The sequence below is a fragment of the Ovis canadensis genome, chromosome 8 (assembly GCF_042477335.2).
Source record: "Ovis canadensis isolate MfBH-ARS-UI-01 breed Bighorn chromosome 8, ARS-UI_OviCan_v2, whole genome shotgun sequence".
NCBI lineage: Eukaryota > Metazoa > Chordata > Mammalia > Artiodactyla > Bovidae > Ovis > Ovis canadensis.
Genome location: NC_091252.1, coordinates 50,547,246 through 50,564,278, shown reverse-complemented (window position 1 = coordinate 50,564,278; position 17,033 = coordinate 50,547,246). Strand labels below are relative to the sequence as shown.

Below are 17,033 nucleotides of genomic sequence, written 5' to 3'. Positions count from 1 at the left end.
AATTGAGACCAAAATTTTTTAGAATTAAGCAAAATTAGGAATTCATAAAGATTAGACAATTTTACCACTTTTGTGACAAACATACTCTCAATGCTCCTAAATATACCCTCAAGTGGCATACAAAGAATATGCACTATATTTTTAAGGATAGCCAGACTTCTGAAATTCATAATGTGTTCATTATTTCACATATTATACAATTTTCTAACATAACATAGTAAAATAATCATCAGGATATTACTTTATCATATCTGGTTAACCTACCAATTACATTATAAATACAGACTAGATTTAGATAATACATAAAACATGATCTAAATTTTAAAAAATTAAAAATCCCAGTTTCCCATAGGTAACAGTTATGCTTGTTACCTGAAGTTTAGACAGTCAACAGATTTCCACTGACTGAAAATAAACATATACCATAGCACTATTAAATCACTGCTTTAAGCACTACAATAAGTAATTTAGTAAAAACACATAATGTCCCCCAATTCTACACCTTTTATGAAAACAAGCAAACAAAATCACTCTTTAAATGTGTCAACTAACTTTAGCTAAGTACTCATTTATTTTGTTATATATAGCAATAGATTATTAAAGGACTGGTCTCTATTTGAAGGGAAATTTCCAATCATCATAAACACTGTCTTATTTATTTGACCAATAGAAAAGTGTTTTTTTTTTTTAAAAAAAAAAAAGCTCTAAAACACTAATTCTAGCCTCTTTAAATGTTTACCTCAAATTCTTTCCCCAACCAACTCCCAAATAAAAGTAATATAAAATTAGAATTAACGAGTCAATCATTTTAGGTTAAATTCTTATAGAACAAACCACACTCATTAAGTACTGACTATTGTCATTAAATACCAAAAATGCAAATAAACTCTTAAGGCATTACCTTGTCATACCTGTTGAGGGACAAGTTTATTAAATCACGAAGAAGATTTTCACAATGTTCTTCAAATAAGCTGACATTGGTTAAATTGTCACCTGCCAGATTCATAAACTGATGACTATATACAACTTGTTCTAAAAATGAAATAAATTCTGTTTAAAACTACAGCAGATTTTACTAATTCAGAAGGAAGAAAGTGACTGTACACCTTTAAATTAACATAACAAAACTGCAACAGAAACAGTTAAAAGAAATTTTTTTCTGCAAATAAATGTTAAATGTGAAAACAATTCCTTTCTTATATGAGCAGTGATGTTTCAATACTCCCAAGTACCATTTAATAGATTTTCTTTCCTTAATATGGCCATCTAAAGAGCAACAATGCAACAAAAGAAAAAAAATACAAGAAGGTAAATACTAGAAAATTTTACCTATATTTCTAACCAATAATGCCTTTAAAACATTTTTCTTTTAACAAATACTGATAAACTAACCATGTGTAATTGTTTTTTGGCATGAAAGAGAGCAAACCAAGGTAACAGATAACAAAATTTGTACCTGTGTCAGAATAAGTTCACCTATTGCTTTAAAAAATATTATTTGAAGTAGAGTCAACATGAGAGAGGAAATGACATTTATGTATACGATTCTATGTTCATATGTATCCATGTAAGTGCTCAAGCATACACACGTATACAAATATGTATTTTTGCATTAATTCATTTGAAAAATGGGTACTGAGGTTTAGAATGTCTTTATAACCCAAATAATTAATAATTTACAACTAGATAATATTTATAAAGACCAAGAATAAACAGGCAATATGTGAAATAAAACTTTACCATCCATAATATATACAAACTACTTCAAATTAAAGAAAAACAGGAAAGAGTGAAACAAAAAATAATGCAACATGTTTTGCAAAATATAATGAACAAATTAATAAAGCAAATATAAAGACAATAAAATTAAAGATGATCAACTTCACTGATAATCAGGAAATTGCAAAACAGATTCAATATCATTTTTCACATATAAGTTGGCAAAAAATAGAAATAATAATAGCTTCTACTGGCAAGGGTATGAGGCAAAGATATGCTCATGGTTAAGTGTATAAAATTGGGGAAACTTATTCTACCACACCAGAGCAGCATACACAACATTAGAAGTGCAATATGCTACTTTAGTTCAAAAAACCGATTGTACAAAATGGCTTGCACTGACGTATATACACACAAGGATGCTCAGTGAAATGTAATTTGTAATATTAAAATAAACAGAAATAACAGAAATATTAAAAAAGAGTTGGCTAAAATTATGATAGGTCCATAAGATCTATAACAAATGAATCAGTAAAACTGTATGTACTAACGTGAACAGATCTCTAAAAGCACTATTAAATCAAACCCTCCACAGAACAATATGACACTACTTGTGGCTAGAAACAAGAACAAAAACCCTACCTATATATGTTTCTATCTATGTATACTAACAATAGGTATGGATGGACAGATAAGTGGACCATTCTTTCCAGTAGTTATCTCTAGAAAAAAGAAGTTAAGACCTTCACTTTCTAGTTTTGCTACTGTTTGATTGAAAATAATAACAACTAGAAAGCACTTACTTGTATAATCTTAAACAATTTAAACATGTTTAGATTCAAAAAAAAGGATGTAAATCAGAAATCTATAAACTTACTCAATTTTTCACCAAGCATGTGAAGAATTTCCAGCACCAGCCAATGGATATCTAGGTGGAGATGCAGTAAATGCCATGATGGCGGGTAAAGCTGTGAATGATATTATCAACTGAGACTGAAAACTCACAATGCTTCATTAGGTATCTTACAGCATGTCACAATAATCTGCCCTAAGCACAAGTTAACCTACCACTATTTAAAAGTGCAAGGGAAACCTCTGTCTTGTTTGTTAAGAGGATTTTTTTCACTAGAGATTATTTAAAAGCAGGATATAGGATATACTCTTAACTGATGTTGAAGACAGATCCACCTCGGGGCTGCATAGGAACAGATTTTCATAGTAAAGGTAGCTACCAACTAAGAGATATTCCACTACAGCTGCAAACCAGTAAATGAATTTTTTTTAAACACCATTTTCATGATTTTATTTTAGACTTTAGCCAGGAAATATGGTTTTTAAATGTAATGAATACCTAGGAATGTCCATAAAATATTTTAAGAAGAAATTTTAAATCATTTAAGACACTACTGTCACGTCCATAAAGAAACTAAAGTTAAAAGTGGTGAAGAAATTTACCCCTCAATTCATTCCTTAGGATTCAAACCTAATTCTATTCGATTCAAAAGCCAGTGCTCTTTACTGTGCTGTGCAGGTTATCAATAAATTTTCTTCAATCAACATTTTGATTCACTAAAATACAATGATTCATACTTTTTTATTAAGATATCTAAGAATGATGGAGAGGGATCTTGCCTTATCAAACATACAAACAAAACAAAACACTAGTAAAACAACACTGGCTCAGGAATAAATAATAAACTGCAAATATAAGAAGAGAGAAGTGGACACACATTCAAATCAGCGGGGAAAACGTGGGTCATTCAGTAGGAGTCAGGATAATTAACTTATTCATTTGTAAGATACTAGATTTCCTACTTCAAGGTATATTTTTTAAAAGATGAATTAGAGATAGATGTTAAAAAAAAGTATGTATTTTACAAGAGCATAGGAATTACATTAAAGAAAAAATTGATAAATATAATTTTACAGAAAAAAATGATGTACCTAGCAAGTCAGCTTAATTGTTGAAAGAGATAAATGAAAATATTTGTAATACATAATACCAAGAGATAATATTACTAATTTTTAAAAGTCCCTTAAAAAGAATAAAAGACAGATGTTCAACTAGGAATACCAATTAAAGCATTTTCTTGCGTATGAGAAAAGCAAAACGTAAGAAATACGTAAAGTCTTGAAAGATGCTATTTCATGATTTTTGGTTTTGCTGATGTTTCAGAACAGTATTTCAGTATATGACTTTTTTGTTTATGTGCTGGTGATTCCATTCAAGTAACCTATATTTTCAACAAGTCTGTCTAATTAAAAGCCTATGAAAGGTAAAACTTAGTTTGAGGACCCTTGCATGCATCTTTTAATTTCTGCTTCTAGATAAATTATTTTTATTTTTCTTAAGCATTCAATGGATATTCAGAAAATAAAAGCCAGTCCAATTTACAGAGACTAAAAAGGAAAATTACCCTCCTCCTCACAATCCACCCATGAATCTTTATTAATCGACAAGATTAAAAACAATTACCTAATTGGTTTCTATGGATTAGATATATTCACCTGTGAAAACAGCTGGAACTCTATTTACTTTTATTATCACATATATTGATCCCTGAAAAGTTGGGTTTTTAGTTGTTAAATTTCACAGAAATATAAACACTTTACTATACATTATGTATTTTGGCAAAGACTCATTCCTAAAAGCTGACGGAATTGGTGAAGTCAAAGAGAATAGACAGAACTCAGGAAATCCCATGGGGAATTATAATCTGTTACTCACAGAAGCTCACATTTTCCTATGGAGAATTTGTTCAATACATCTACAGGCTGGGTCATGCTAACAATACAATTTTTTAAAAAGCCAAAATTCAAAGAGAATAATTATCACAGACAGAAAAAAAATGGCAGGCATGGTCAAAACATTCATATTCTGAAAATATCTCAAAACCCAGAAAACATAACAATGTGGTTTTGAAAGCCTAACTTTTTAAAGGTGATGATCTTAAATCTTCTGATAAAATAAAATACGGTTTGCCCATACCTTGATCAATGGGAGAGAGGATACGAATTTCAGAACATAAAGGTTATTTTATTTGCTTTGAAACTTTTAAGCATTTGCACTGTTACAAATTAGAATAGCTATCAGTGATTCAACATAAATGATTTCTAAGCACTTAATGCACTTTACTTTATTCAATTCTCCCAATAACTCCAGGAAGCTAAACCAACTGAAGCAAGAGGTGCTATTTGCCCAATGGCACATAATTAATAGGAGGAGGAGCCAGTATTTCAACTCATGCAGTCTGGTCCAAGAACTACACCCTTGACTAATTTCCCTCATTCTTGAATGAATATTATGTGTGAGAAGAAAACAAAAACTGATACTTCAAAAATTAAATGTAACAAATCAAACCTTAGTGTGGTTTTGATTTACAAATGCTCCTGTATTCGTAGTGGGAAGTTCTGATAGGTGTCCTATATACAAGAGTAACCCATGAAGCTCATCAACCAACACTGAGGGAAGTTGTGCCTCCAAAGTCTCGTAGGGATGGACAGGAACATGACTTTCAGCATTGTGTACTCGCAGGGACCTAAAACATGATGAGATCCAAAAGGCAATCAGAGTCTGGATAAATTTGCATTCAGAAATTCATGTATTATTCGTATTACTCATCTGACAGCCTACCTGAAGATGAAAACTTTAACATAATGAAGAAACGTTACGCAGAGCTGCCTAATATTGTGTGCTTTGCAATGCAGCGTTGATATCTTCCCTAAAACCAAAACAGGTAATGTTAATCATGGTTTAAAGAATCAGTGATCAGTGACAAAAAATTCTGTAAGCTGTATAAGCCAAAATTCTCTATCTTTTCATTTGTTTTAACTGATTCTCACTATCCTCCCGCCCTCCCCCCCCCAAAAAAAAAACTGCTCTTATTAAGGTCACCAGCAAAACCAATATTGTCCAATTCAATGACACCACCTGTCTTCAATTAACTTGCCCTTACAGAAGTATTCCCCACACCTGGTTCATCGATACCATATGCTGCCAGTCTTCCTTCCTCCTCACTTTCCTATAATTCTCATGTTTTCTCTGCTTTTGTTTTCTGGCTGACTCATTTTCCCTAGAGTGGTTATGAGTGTTTTGCACATAGTAACCACTCAGATAATTTTTGCTGATGTAAATACTGAAGTAAGGGAAAGATGGCATGGGTTCAGACTGGATGAAAAACAGGAATAAGTGATAGGCAGCCTTACAAGTCATTATGAGTTTTGATTTCATGCTAATACAGTAGATGACCTTTCACTGGGTTCTGATTTAGGAGGAAGAGGAATTGATATATATTTAAAGCAGGTTTTGTACTCAAGATTATAGAAGGGCTAAGGAGGATGTGTTAAGAAACCTGTAGGAGTAATTCAAGAGATCACAGGAAAATGGATAGGTTAAAAGTATATTTTGATCATAAACCTACTGGGAATCTGATGGATTAGATGAGTTTAAAGGAAATGAAAGAATCAAGAATGACTTATAGGCAACTGTTAGAATCAGGTAATAAGTGGAGAAAACATGGGCAGCATGAGCTGGTTTTGGAGGACATCATGGACGTACTCGGATTGAGCAATCCAAGGACAGACGTCAGGCAGTTTGACATGCAAAGCCTGGAATGCAAAGGAGACTGGAATGTTTCAACTTCTGGTGTTGTTACCATTTAGAAATAAAGGAACTGATGAGATGGTACATGTAGGAAAAGATGTACAGAGAGGAGACTCGAGGAGCCTGATTATTAGCAATAGATCTGAGGAGGAAGGGGCTTCCCTGATAGTTCAGTTGCTAAAAAAACACCCGCCTGCAATGCAGGAGACTATGGTTCAATTCCTGGGTTGGGAAGACCCACTGGAGAAAGGATAGGCTACCAACTCCAGTATTCCTGGGCTTCCCTTGTCGCTCAGCTGGTAAAGAATCCTCCTGCAATGCGGGAGGACCTAGGTTGACCCCTGGATTGGGAAGATCCCCTGGAGAATGGAAAGGCTACTCACTCCAGTATTTTGGTCTGGAGAATTCCATGGACTCTATAGTCCTGCTGCTGCTACTGCTGCTAAGTTGCTTCAGTCATGTCCGAATCTGTGCGATCTCTGTGAGATCCCCCATCCCTGGGATTCTCCAGGCAAGAATACTGGAGTGGATTGCCATTTCCTTCTCCAATGCATAAAAGTAAAAAGTCAAAGTGAAGTCACTTAGTTGTGTCTGACTCTTAGTGACCCCATGGACGGCAGCCCACCAGGCTCCTCCGTCTATGGGATTTTCCAGGCAAGAGTAACAGAGTGGGTTGCCATTGCCTTCTCCGACTCTATAGTCCATGGGGTCGCAAAGGACACAACTAAGCGACTTTCAGTTTCACTTTTGAGGAGGAGCCAAAATAAAAGAGGCAGGAAAAGGAGGAAAAACAAACAAAACCCCTTACTATAGGCAACAAATATTATTCATATTAAACATAAAGAAAAACCTAGTTTAAAATTTGTATTCAAATGAGCAAACATGGATACCATGTTTTGGCAAAACCAACACGAATGTAAGTGTAAACACACTGTGCATGTATCTGCTAAGTCACTTCAGTCGTGTCTGACTCTGTGCGACCCCACAGGTGGCAGCCCACCAGGCTCCCCCGTCCCTGAGATTCTCCAGGCAAGAACACTGGAGTGAGTTGCCACTTCCTTCTCCAACGCGTGAAAGTGAAAAGTCAAAGTGAAGTCGCTCAGTCGTGTCCGGCTCTTAGCGACCCCATGGACTGCAGCCCACGAGGCTCCTCCATCCACGGGATTTCCAGGCAAGAGTACTGGAGTGGGGTGCCACTGCCTTCTCCAGTGCATGTATCTACGTATCAACAAGTGCAATGCACTTCTACAGCTTAACTCTACTTTGCTTACAAAAGTCATAATAATCCCCCAGTGTCATAATTCTCAGCCCAAAAAGGCAGTACTCTTAAAAAAAGAACTGCTATGAACTGCTGCATCTAGCCAAAATGGGGTAAAGGAAATCACATTTACTCATCTCTCATCTTAAACTTAAGTATTAAGTATTCTTAAAAAAAAAAAATCCATAAAACAAGAGTTTTCAGGCATTGGACAAAGGCAACACAAGACTGCTAATCCAGAGAGGAGATGAGTTCCAAGACTATACCAGCTTCCCACTAGAGACAGTTTCCAGGCTGCAGCATAGGGGCAGAGAATTCAGAGCCCAGATCACTGATTTTAGAAAACATGAGATCTGAGTTTAGGGAAGTCTAAATTTGCAGGGCAAAAGTACCAAAGAAGAAAAAAAACGGCTACACAAAAAAGAACCTGGAGATGTGTAGAGGGTCCCTTTTGAGTCGTTGACTAAGTACTGATCTGCAGGCCAGAGAAAAATACCAGAAAACAATTGCCTACAAAGCTTATGAAGATCAAGGAACAGTTTAAGTTCCCACCAAGAATTTTTTAAAAAGTAATAAACCAGAAAAAATCCTCAGAAGCCTTACTAGAGCTGAATTAACATTAGACTAAAGGCTACTTTTTAAAAGTCCTAACAAAATTTACAAGCTTCAAAAATCCAATGGATTACAAGTACTCAACAATGAGCCAGGACAAAATTCAACACTAGTTTTAGGAATACAAGAAAATTCAGAAAGCAGCCATGAAAAGCTACAAAGTCCATCATACAAGGAAAATTACTAAATGTTCAAAAAACCAGAATATATCCTAAAACTATGAGGAAAAAGTCAATAAAAACAAACCCGGAAATGACAATGATGAAAGAATCTGTAGTTAAAGTTAAAAACAGCAGCTGTAGATATACTCCATATGTTAAAGACAGATTAAAAAAATACGAGAACAGAAATGGAAAACATAAAAAAAATCCAGATGAAATGTCTAGAGACAAAAAAATACAATGCTAAAAAAGGAATAACATTAACAGCTATTTAATACCAGGCAGCAGTAAAAATACTAATAATAACAACATTATATTATGTATACTATTCTGCCTCAACAGGAAAGCAATCCTTGGAGTATAATCAACAGGAGAACAAGAACCATGTGTACATAAGTAACTGACCCTATGGGCTTTCTGGAGAGGGCTGAGGGCCAAGGGTTTACAGGAGTTCACTAACAAACCCCTGGTACAGCTTGCACGGGAGGGGTAAGCTGATGTGTGTGTGCTACGTGCTCAGTCGTGTCCAGCTCTTTGCAATCTCATGGGCTGTAGCCCACCAGGTTCATCTGTCCATCGAATTTTCCAGACAAGAACAGTGGAGCGGGTTGCCATTTCCTACTTTGAAGGATCTTTCCAAGCCAAGGATGGAACCTGCGTCTCTTGTATGGGCAGATTCCTTACCACTGCACCACCTGGGAAGCCCAAGCTGACGTTGATTAGTTTTCAATATTGCTAACCTGCCCAATAAATCTGTCGTTTTTTTTTAAGCAACTAAAGGGGCCAAAATGTCAGTGTAACAAGTAACCATTTCAACAAATGACCCAGTAGTGATTTTAGGTCCATAACTGCTTTTCAAGGAATAATCCTGCATAATAAATGCCTTCCACAAACCCAATTTAATTGTCATTCTATACAGTAAAGGTATTTTCACTGTTTCCACTACAGTCTTGTAGAGGCTCCCCAGGGGTTTAAAAGTAAAACTGTGCCTTTTTGGCACTGCTTACAAAGACACCTATAATTGCCTCCCTTCCAAAAATTAATTCCTAACATAGTCCAACCTACATAATCACCACTTAACTCCCTGTTCTCCCAGCTTTTATGTTTTTACACATGTCAAATGTCTTTGTCACAAAGTTGTTTCATACCTGAACTCAGCCTATCCCCAACACTTCTCCACAAGCTTTTGCCTGGCTAAGTCCTCCTCATCCTTGAAGCCCCAGACCTGGTATCATTCAGTGATGCGCACACAAACAGATAAACCCCTCGGTTCCTGTAGCAACTTGCACGTGTCTTTATTATTACACTTTTCCATGTACTGTGCCAATTCTGCTTGTTTGTCTGTTTTACTCAACTGCAAACTTCAGTAGCATAATTTTCCTCTCTGATGCATCAGCTCCTTGCACATGAAGGAGGGACTTGGGTGACAACAGAACAGGAATATTCAATATTTACTGAGGACCAACTGAGAAAGCAGAACAGCCCTGGCAGCAGACAACAATTAAGGCCATGGAGTTTCCTAATGAAATTAAACAGCCATACATTATCAAAAATAATCACACAAAGTCACTCCATGATTTTGATGAAACAAGAAAAAACAAACCGCCTCAGTAATCATGTTTGACACACACAGAAACAGGGCAGTACACAACCACGCGAAAACAAAGTCCAAGAACAGAATATCCCCTTCTTCCAGCTGACTATCGCTTCATCACTAACTAGAACCTACCATTGCCTCCTTCTTTTTATTCCACCTTCTAAAGAAAAATTTAAAATTACCAAGTTGCTCCAGCTTCTTAACAGCATCAAATCCAGAATAAAGCCTCAAACTCGACCCAAAATTAGTCTGCGCAAGCACATACCCTACACAAGCCCCTCCCTAATTCCGCTTGCTGAGAGGCCCCAACTGTTCCTCATGATGTGTTTCTCTCCCTTGCCTCCTAAGCTAATAAAACACTTTTTTGACCAAAGGTGTGTTTCGCGTGATCTGTGGTTGCTGGGCATAACAACAGATCCTAGGCTAACCACCTAACATGCATTATGCCATTTAGTCCTCATGAAAACTCTGTGAGGTGGGAACTATTACCTGGTGTGAGGCCTGAAATTAGCCAGGGCTGGAATCCAGGCTGACCACACAGTCATGATTCTGAAGTCTATACTGAACTGAAAAGTGTTAAAAGGAGAGGCAGCTAGCCTGTCCTGAAACACACTGTCCTTCAATTCCCTTCACTACCTTAAAATTACACCAATTACCCCACAATAAAAACAAAAATGGAAAGCAGGAAAGGGAAACAAGAACGTAGGCATGAGGTCTGGCACTTTACATTTCCATCACACTCCCCACCCCCAAAGCAAGTTACTATCTTACTTCAGAGATGATTGGCCTTAAAACAATCTTACTTGCAGATATGGAAAAATACCATAAATTTCATATAGTAGCAAAATTTAAGTGTCATACTTTTTCTGAACACTAAATATAACTGTCTCCTGAACTTCTAAACTAACACTTCCTTCACGTTATGATGATATCCAGTGACACATCATAGAGAGAGCCATTTCTTTTTGTCTTTAAACACACTTAAAACTTACCAAAATCACAGCTGGCCTGTAATAAGGTTTCCAAGTTGTATAGCTGTTGCCTAATTTAAAAAATGTAGGGTAAGAATTAGTTTTTGAATAGTTTAAAGTATGTAACAATTAGTTACAGACAGTGTTTCCAAATCTTTTACACAGCTTCAGTGCCTCTCATCCCTGAATAATGTTTGATGCTTCATGAATGTTTATTAGCATCACCTTCAGGTAGTAAACACTTTGAGAGAAGATAAAACATGCCTATCTATGTCTGTCCTCCCAAAAACATCTAAGAGATACATTTATCTCAAAAATTAAATATCATAGATTTCAACATCAAGAAGATACTGTTTATATCTCTAAGAAGTTTAACATAGTTACATTAAACATCCTAGGTTAACAGTTACATAGGAAATGTTAAACTGTGTCATATAATTACACAATAGGAGTTCTGAAAAGGAATAGAATATGTAATGTAGACTAATCAGGGAAAATTTTAATCTATGATGTTCCACCTGTATTTCTCACAATAATCTTCTCTTGCAATTCTCTTCCTAGTTGCCTTTTTTAACTCCCTAAAGACGGAGCCATATTTATAACCTATGTCCTGGATAAGACTAAACTCATTCTTTAATGTTTAAGATTATACACAATCACTCAGACTGTTTTCCCAACAAAACATGTAACATGGCACAGGTCCCATGGGATCAGGGTAAGAGGAGAAATCACTCAACCTTTCTATTTTCATTTAAATGTATCATGCATACATTTTTTTAATTATGTAAGTTTCAGGTATACAGCACTGTAATTCCACATCTATGAATACTACCACATGAGCACCATCACAAGTCTAATTACTCTCCATCACCATACAGTTCACTCAATTCACCTTTTTCACCCACATCCTCAACTCCTTCCCCTCTAGTAACCACTAACTGGTTTTCTGCATCTATGAGTTTGTTTTATTGTTTGTTCACTTGCTTTATTTAGATTCCATGTGAAGTCACAGTATTTGTCACTCTCTGGCTTATTTCACTATGTATAATACCCTCGAGGTCCATCCATGTTGCTGCAAATGGCAGGATTCCATTCATTATTAAATCTGAATGATATTCCATTGTGTATATATATATGTATGTATATATAATTTTAAAGATGTATATATATATAAATGTATACATGCATACATTTAAAATTTCTTCATCCATTCATCCATTGAAAGATGCATAGGTTGTTTCTATATCTTCATATCCTGACTACTAAAAATAATGCTATAATGAACACAGGAGATGAATATATCTTTTCAAATTAGTGTGTCTATGTCCTTTGGATAAATACCCAGAAGTGGAATAGCTAGGTCATAGGGTAGCTCTATCTTAATTTTTTAAAACCTCCATACTGTTTCCCATAGTGGCTGCAGTGATTTACATTCTCACCAACAGGGCACAAGGGTTCCCTTTTCTCCATATCTTCTTCATTTTGTTATTTCTTTTCTTTTTGATAACAGTCAGATGTGAGGTAACATCATTTCCTTAAGTCATGCTGAACATCCTTTCATGTGCCTGCCATGTTGGCTGTCTCCAATTATTCTTTAGAAAAATATCTATTCAGATTCTCTGCTCATTTTTTTCAGATTTTTTGTTGTTGTTGAGCTAAATGAATATTAACCCCTTATATAAACCAAATATATGACTCACAAAGAGTCGGACACAACTGAGTGACTGAACTGACTGATGACTTGCAAATGCCTTCTCCCCTCCAGTAGGTTGCCTTTTCACTTTGATGATTGTTTGCTGTGCATAGTTTTTTAGCTTGATGTCACATTTATTTATTTTTTGCTTGTTTCCCTTGCCTTTGGAGTCAGAGCCAGAAAAACATTGCTAAGACTGATGTCAATGAGATCACTGCCTTTATTTTCTTCTAGAGATTTTATTGTTTCAGGTCTTATATTCAAGCTTTTAATCCAGTTGGAGTTAATTTTTGTGTATAAGATGGTGGCCTGGTTTCAGTCTTTTACCTGTGATTGTCTAATTTTCCCAACACCATTTATTGAAGAGACTGCCCTTTCTTTATCATATGTTCTTTGCTCCTTTGCCATAAATTAACTGTCTCTATTTAGGTGTAGATTTATTTCTGTTATCTCAATTCTGTTCCATTCATCTATATGTCTGTTTTTATGCCAATAACATGATGTTTGTTTACTATACCTTGGTAATATAGTTTGAAATCAGAAAGTGTGATGACTCCAGCTTTGTTCTTCTTTCTCAGGATTGTTTTGGCTATTTGGGATCTTTCGTGCTTTCAGGTAAACTTTAGAATTACCATTCTTAATATACATTCTTAATGTATTTTGAGACAATATTTGCCTTTGATAAGTAACTTCAAATCTCAAATATGAATTATGGACTGGGTTTTAAGTAATAATGAATCACTTCAATTTAATTAATTGTGATAATGAGTAATGTTTATTTTAAGTTCATATTTTTAAGAGATAAATATTGAAGTATTTAAGGGTGAGATGGTATGATACCTGGAATCTGCTTGGAAAATATTTAAGCCAAAGGCAGAGAGAAAGGGACAGAAGGAAATGTGATGAAACCATGCTGTTTATCATAACTGAGGGAAGGTATGTGAGGGTTCACTATGCTATTCTCTCTATATTTGAGTATGTTAAAAATTTTCATTAACATTTTTTAATGTTGTCTAGATTAATCATATTTCTATTACACAGTCTAGAAAGTGTGAGTTCATTCTCTAAAGATTACTGAAAAATTATGTCTATTAAGCAGCCCTAATGCTAGGAAAGACTGAGGACAGGAGAAGGGGGGTGACAAAGGATGAAGTGGTTGAATAGGATCATTGACTCAATGGACATAAGTCTGAGCAAAGTACAGGACATAGAGAAGGACAGGGAGGCCTGGTGTGCTGCAGTCCACAGGGTCACAAACAGTCAGACAGGACTGAGCGACTGAACAACAAAAAGCAACAAAAATATTTTATTTTTCTTCCAAAGTTATGGTATAGTTCAAAGCCTTAAATATTAGTTTTCAATAAATGATGTCAAATATGTGTGTATGGTCAGTCATGTCCAACTCTTCGTGACCCTATGTACTGTGGCCCACCAGGCTCCTCTGTCCATGGGATTTCCCAGCCAAGGATACCGGAGTGGGTTGCAATTTCCTCCTCCAGGGGTTCTTCCAGACCCAAGGATTGAACCCGTGTCTCCTGCGTCTCCTACACTGCAGGCAGACTCTTTACTACTGAGCCACTGCAGAAGCCCAATGTCAAATACAACAGAATAAAAATTCTGCAAAACCACTAAAAGAATAAACCCATTAAAACCATTACTCCATCAAGCATTACTGCTTAAGTGTTGTTGCTGATAAGATAACCAGGTGAGCAGCAATCAGTATTAGAAACCACCCAGAAATGTAACTTAAAACTGAATAGCAAAAAAAAAAAACCAACAACAAACTGAACAGCATATTCACTCAATGGCAGTTTTTAAAAAAAGACAAAACATACCTGAATAGATGAAAGAGAACTCTAGATGAATTCACTAATGCTGTTTCAGTAACCCACTCAATGCCAAATAGCTCCACTGTATCCTCTTCAAAATTAGTTGGTAAAGGATCAAGATTCAAAATTACTCTGAAATAAAAATTCTGATTCAATTTCATAAAATGTATGCTATATCTCATACTATAGCAGGAGTTTCTGGCATTATATGAACCCATATTAACAAAGACATGTCACCAATAATGTTAAAAGTCAGGTAACGCTTTGGTACCTTGTATCTCACTAATACTACAAATGAACTATATTAAGAATTCAACCCTATATTATGATTTTTTAAAAACAAAAGTTTAACTAAACAGCACTATAACTTGAGGGAAAAAGGTGGAACATACTTTCCATAGGGAACATACTTTCACCTGCGTTCAACAGTGGTCTTCAGTTGTAGAATTTCACCCTTTGAGGGGACATTTAATTTTTAAAACAGAGTTATTCTGAGCCACGTCTAAAGAAGGGCATAATCAAGTTGAATAACATCTTTTAAGGTCTGAAAGAAGGTACAATTGTAAAAATCAACAAAAATGTTTTCTGTTCTGAATAAAACTGCCTCAGCAGGTATTTCCAAAATATTTCAATAACAGCAGTTTTACTGAAATATGAATATCCAACTGTTCAAACAAGAGATTGGAAGGATATTTCTGTGAATTTACACAATCTGGAGCATTTACTCGAAAGTTAAAGAAAGCTTAAAAAAAAAAAAGACCTATAAGACTTCTGTACGTGTAAATATACAGAATTAGAAGACTCGGGGGGCAACAAAAAAAATGTGCCACTTCAAAAAGCCCCGATAGTTTATAATTCACTTTAAGTAAAAGGTAAATCTAGTGTCCGGCTCCCTACTCCAAAGCTGAAGCAGCGGTGAGGTAAGAGAACAGCAGGTAGCAAGGAAATTATCCTTCCAAAAATCTTTCAGGTATGTGTATGCTCTAACAAGAAACCAACAGAACTATTAACGTGCATCCGTATGGTAATTCGAGCCGATTTGCAAAAACAGTGCCTGATGAACATTAAAGTTTAACTGACTTAAGTCTTAATTAAATAACATACCTAAACAGACTCCTAAACTCTGAATAGGGAAAAACTGTTTCCGATTGTTTTTAACCTACCGCTTAAGAGCTCCGCTGGAAAGGTAGGACTCTCCAGAAAAATGTTTTCCTCCTCCTCTGTTGTCAAAATCACAAGAAAAGCAGGGAGGGTTGCACCATTCTGTCTTCAGTTCCAGTTCGAAGCTGTCGGTCAGAAACGTGGACGCAGGGGTACAGTTATCCATTGTCTACCATTTCCTGAAATTTTTGGAGTTCATTAATGACTATCAGTAAGGGCTCCAAAGAAGTTGTGATGTGATTCCTGGAGGTGGGGAGGGCCGAGAGATTTGGGGTGACCTCAGAAAGTTCCCCAAACGCCTCCAACCCTAGCACACAGGAAAAAAACGAGAAGCGAAATAAATCCTCAATAAATATATACCGCCCCCAACCCGCCCCTGCCCACCTACGCCCCTAGATCAAGGCTGTCAGGATTTAGACTGCGCCCCGGACTGGCTGTGGCAGAAACCTAAAAATCCCCTCTACGTCAGACCCTGCAGCCCAGTACAGGAAGAAGTGGGAGAGAAAAAAAGTTGGCAGGACAGATTCAGCCTCAAGCCCAGAGCTCGACTAGACCTGCGCCCTCCGCTAAGTTACTACACCGCACCGGGCCAGTTTCCCCGCAGTGTCGGAACTGCAAGCTCCCCGGCCGGACTCCAGGCGTGGATCCAGAGGGCCCAGAGCAAATCCCCGCTCTCCCCGCCTGGGCAAGTCCCGCCAGGTCCGCACAAGGCAGCGATCAGCGCGGGCCGACCACAGGGCGAAGGGATCCGGTGTCCTGCACACCCCGGCGCCCTTGGTTTGGTGCAAGTGGTACCTACTCACTCTGAGTCCCCGAGATCCGCCCCGGCGGTCCCGGCCAGAGCCAGCGAGCCCGTGGGGGTCTAGACCACAAACAGACGAAATTCCCGCCAAGACGTCCGCGTTCAAGGAGGGCGGGGCTATGGAGAAACCCGCCCCCGGAGGTGCGCTCGCGAGATCTCTGAGGGACCCATCGGCACTCCTCAAGTTCTCGCGAGAATTTTCCAGTCCAGGACTCCGTAAGGCTATTTGCATTTTTACCTTCTTAATTTTTTTCCCTCCATTTGGTAGTTTTAATTGGTACTTTGGGCCGGAAGGCGGAACCTCACTTAAGAAGGAAACGGGCTGAGGTGAACGAGGTTTAGGGACCGCTGGGTTTGTAGTCTGGCCGAACTTAAGGAAAGAGCTCCACTGGAGCCAATCGCAAGCGGGTGTCAGAGGGCCGCTCCTGAGCCTCTAGTTCCTGAGCTAGTCCCCGCAGCTGCTTTGTCGAGGTCGTAGATGCCTTTTGTTCATGGATTATGGACAAGGCAAGTGCAAAAATGAGGTTACTCCAGTGGGTGGAAATACTGAGTAGGTCACATGGAACTTGATTTCGGTATAAAAACTGTTGCGCGCCTCCCCCACCCCCACCCCCACCTTTAACAACA

The 17,033-nt window shown here is 37.1% G+C and overlaps 1 protein-coding gene across 5 annotated transcripts in view; it reads right to left on the bottom strand.

Annotated features, from left to right (window-relative positions):
• Positions 1-16,543, bottom strand: part of MMS22L (MMS22 like, DNA repair protein) — a 124,469-nt gene extending 107,926 nt beyond the window's left edge. For 2 of the 5 annotated variants that reach the window (XM_069599231.1, XM_069599235.1), the window contains exons 1-8: positions 16,408-16,516; positions 15,607-15,911; positions 14,450-14,575; positions 10,943-10,992; positions 5,354-5,441; positions 5,081-5,258; positions 2,597-2,687; positions 902-1,032 (exon numbers count right to left, since the gene is read on the bottom strand). In XM_069599231.1, the coding sequence (XP_069455332.1) occupies positions 902-1,032; positions 2,597-2,687; positions 5,081-5,258; positions 5,354-5,441; positions 10,943-10,992; positions 14,450-14,575; positions 15,607-15,770 (828 nt within the window). In that variant the 5' untranslated portion in view covers positions 15,771-15,911; positions 16,408-16,516. Of the gene's footprint in view, positions 1-901; positions 1,033-2,596; positions 2,688-5,080; positions 5,259-5,353; positions 5,442-10,942; positions 10,993-14,449; positions 14,576-15,606; positions 15,912-16,403 lie in introns of all 5 variants that reach the window. The other 3 variants (XM_069599233.1, XM_069599234.1, XM_069599232.1) reach the window with 3 other exon arrangements.
• Positions 16,544-17,033: the final 490 nt, after the last annotated feature.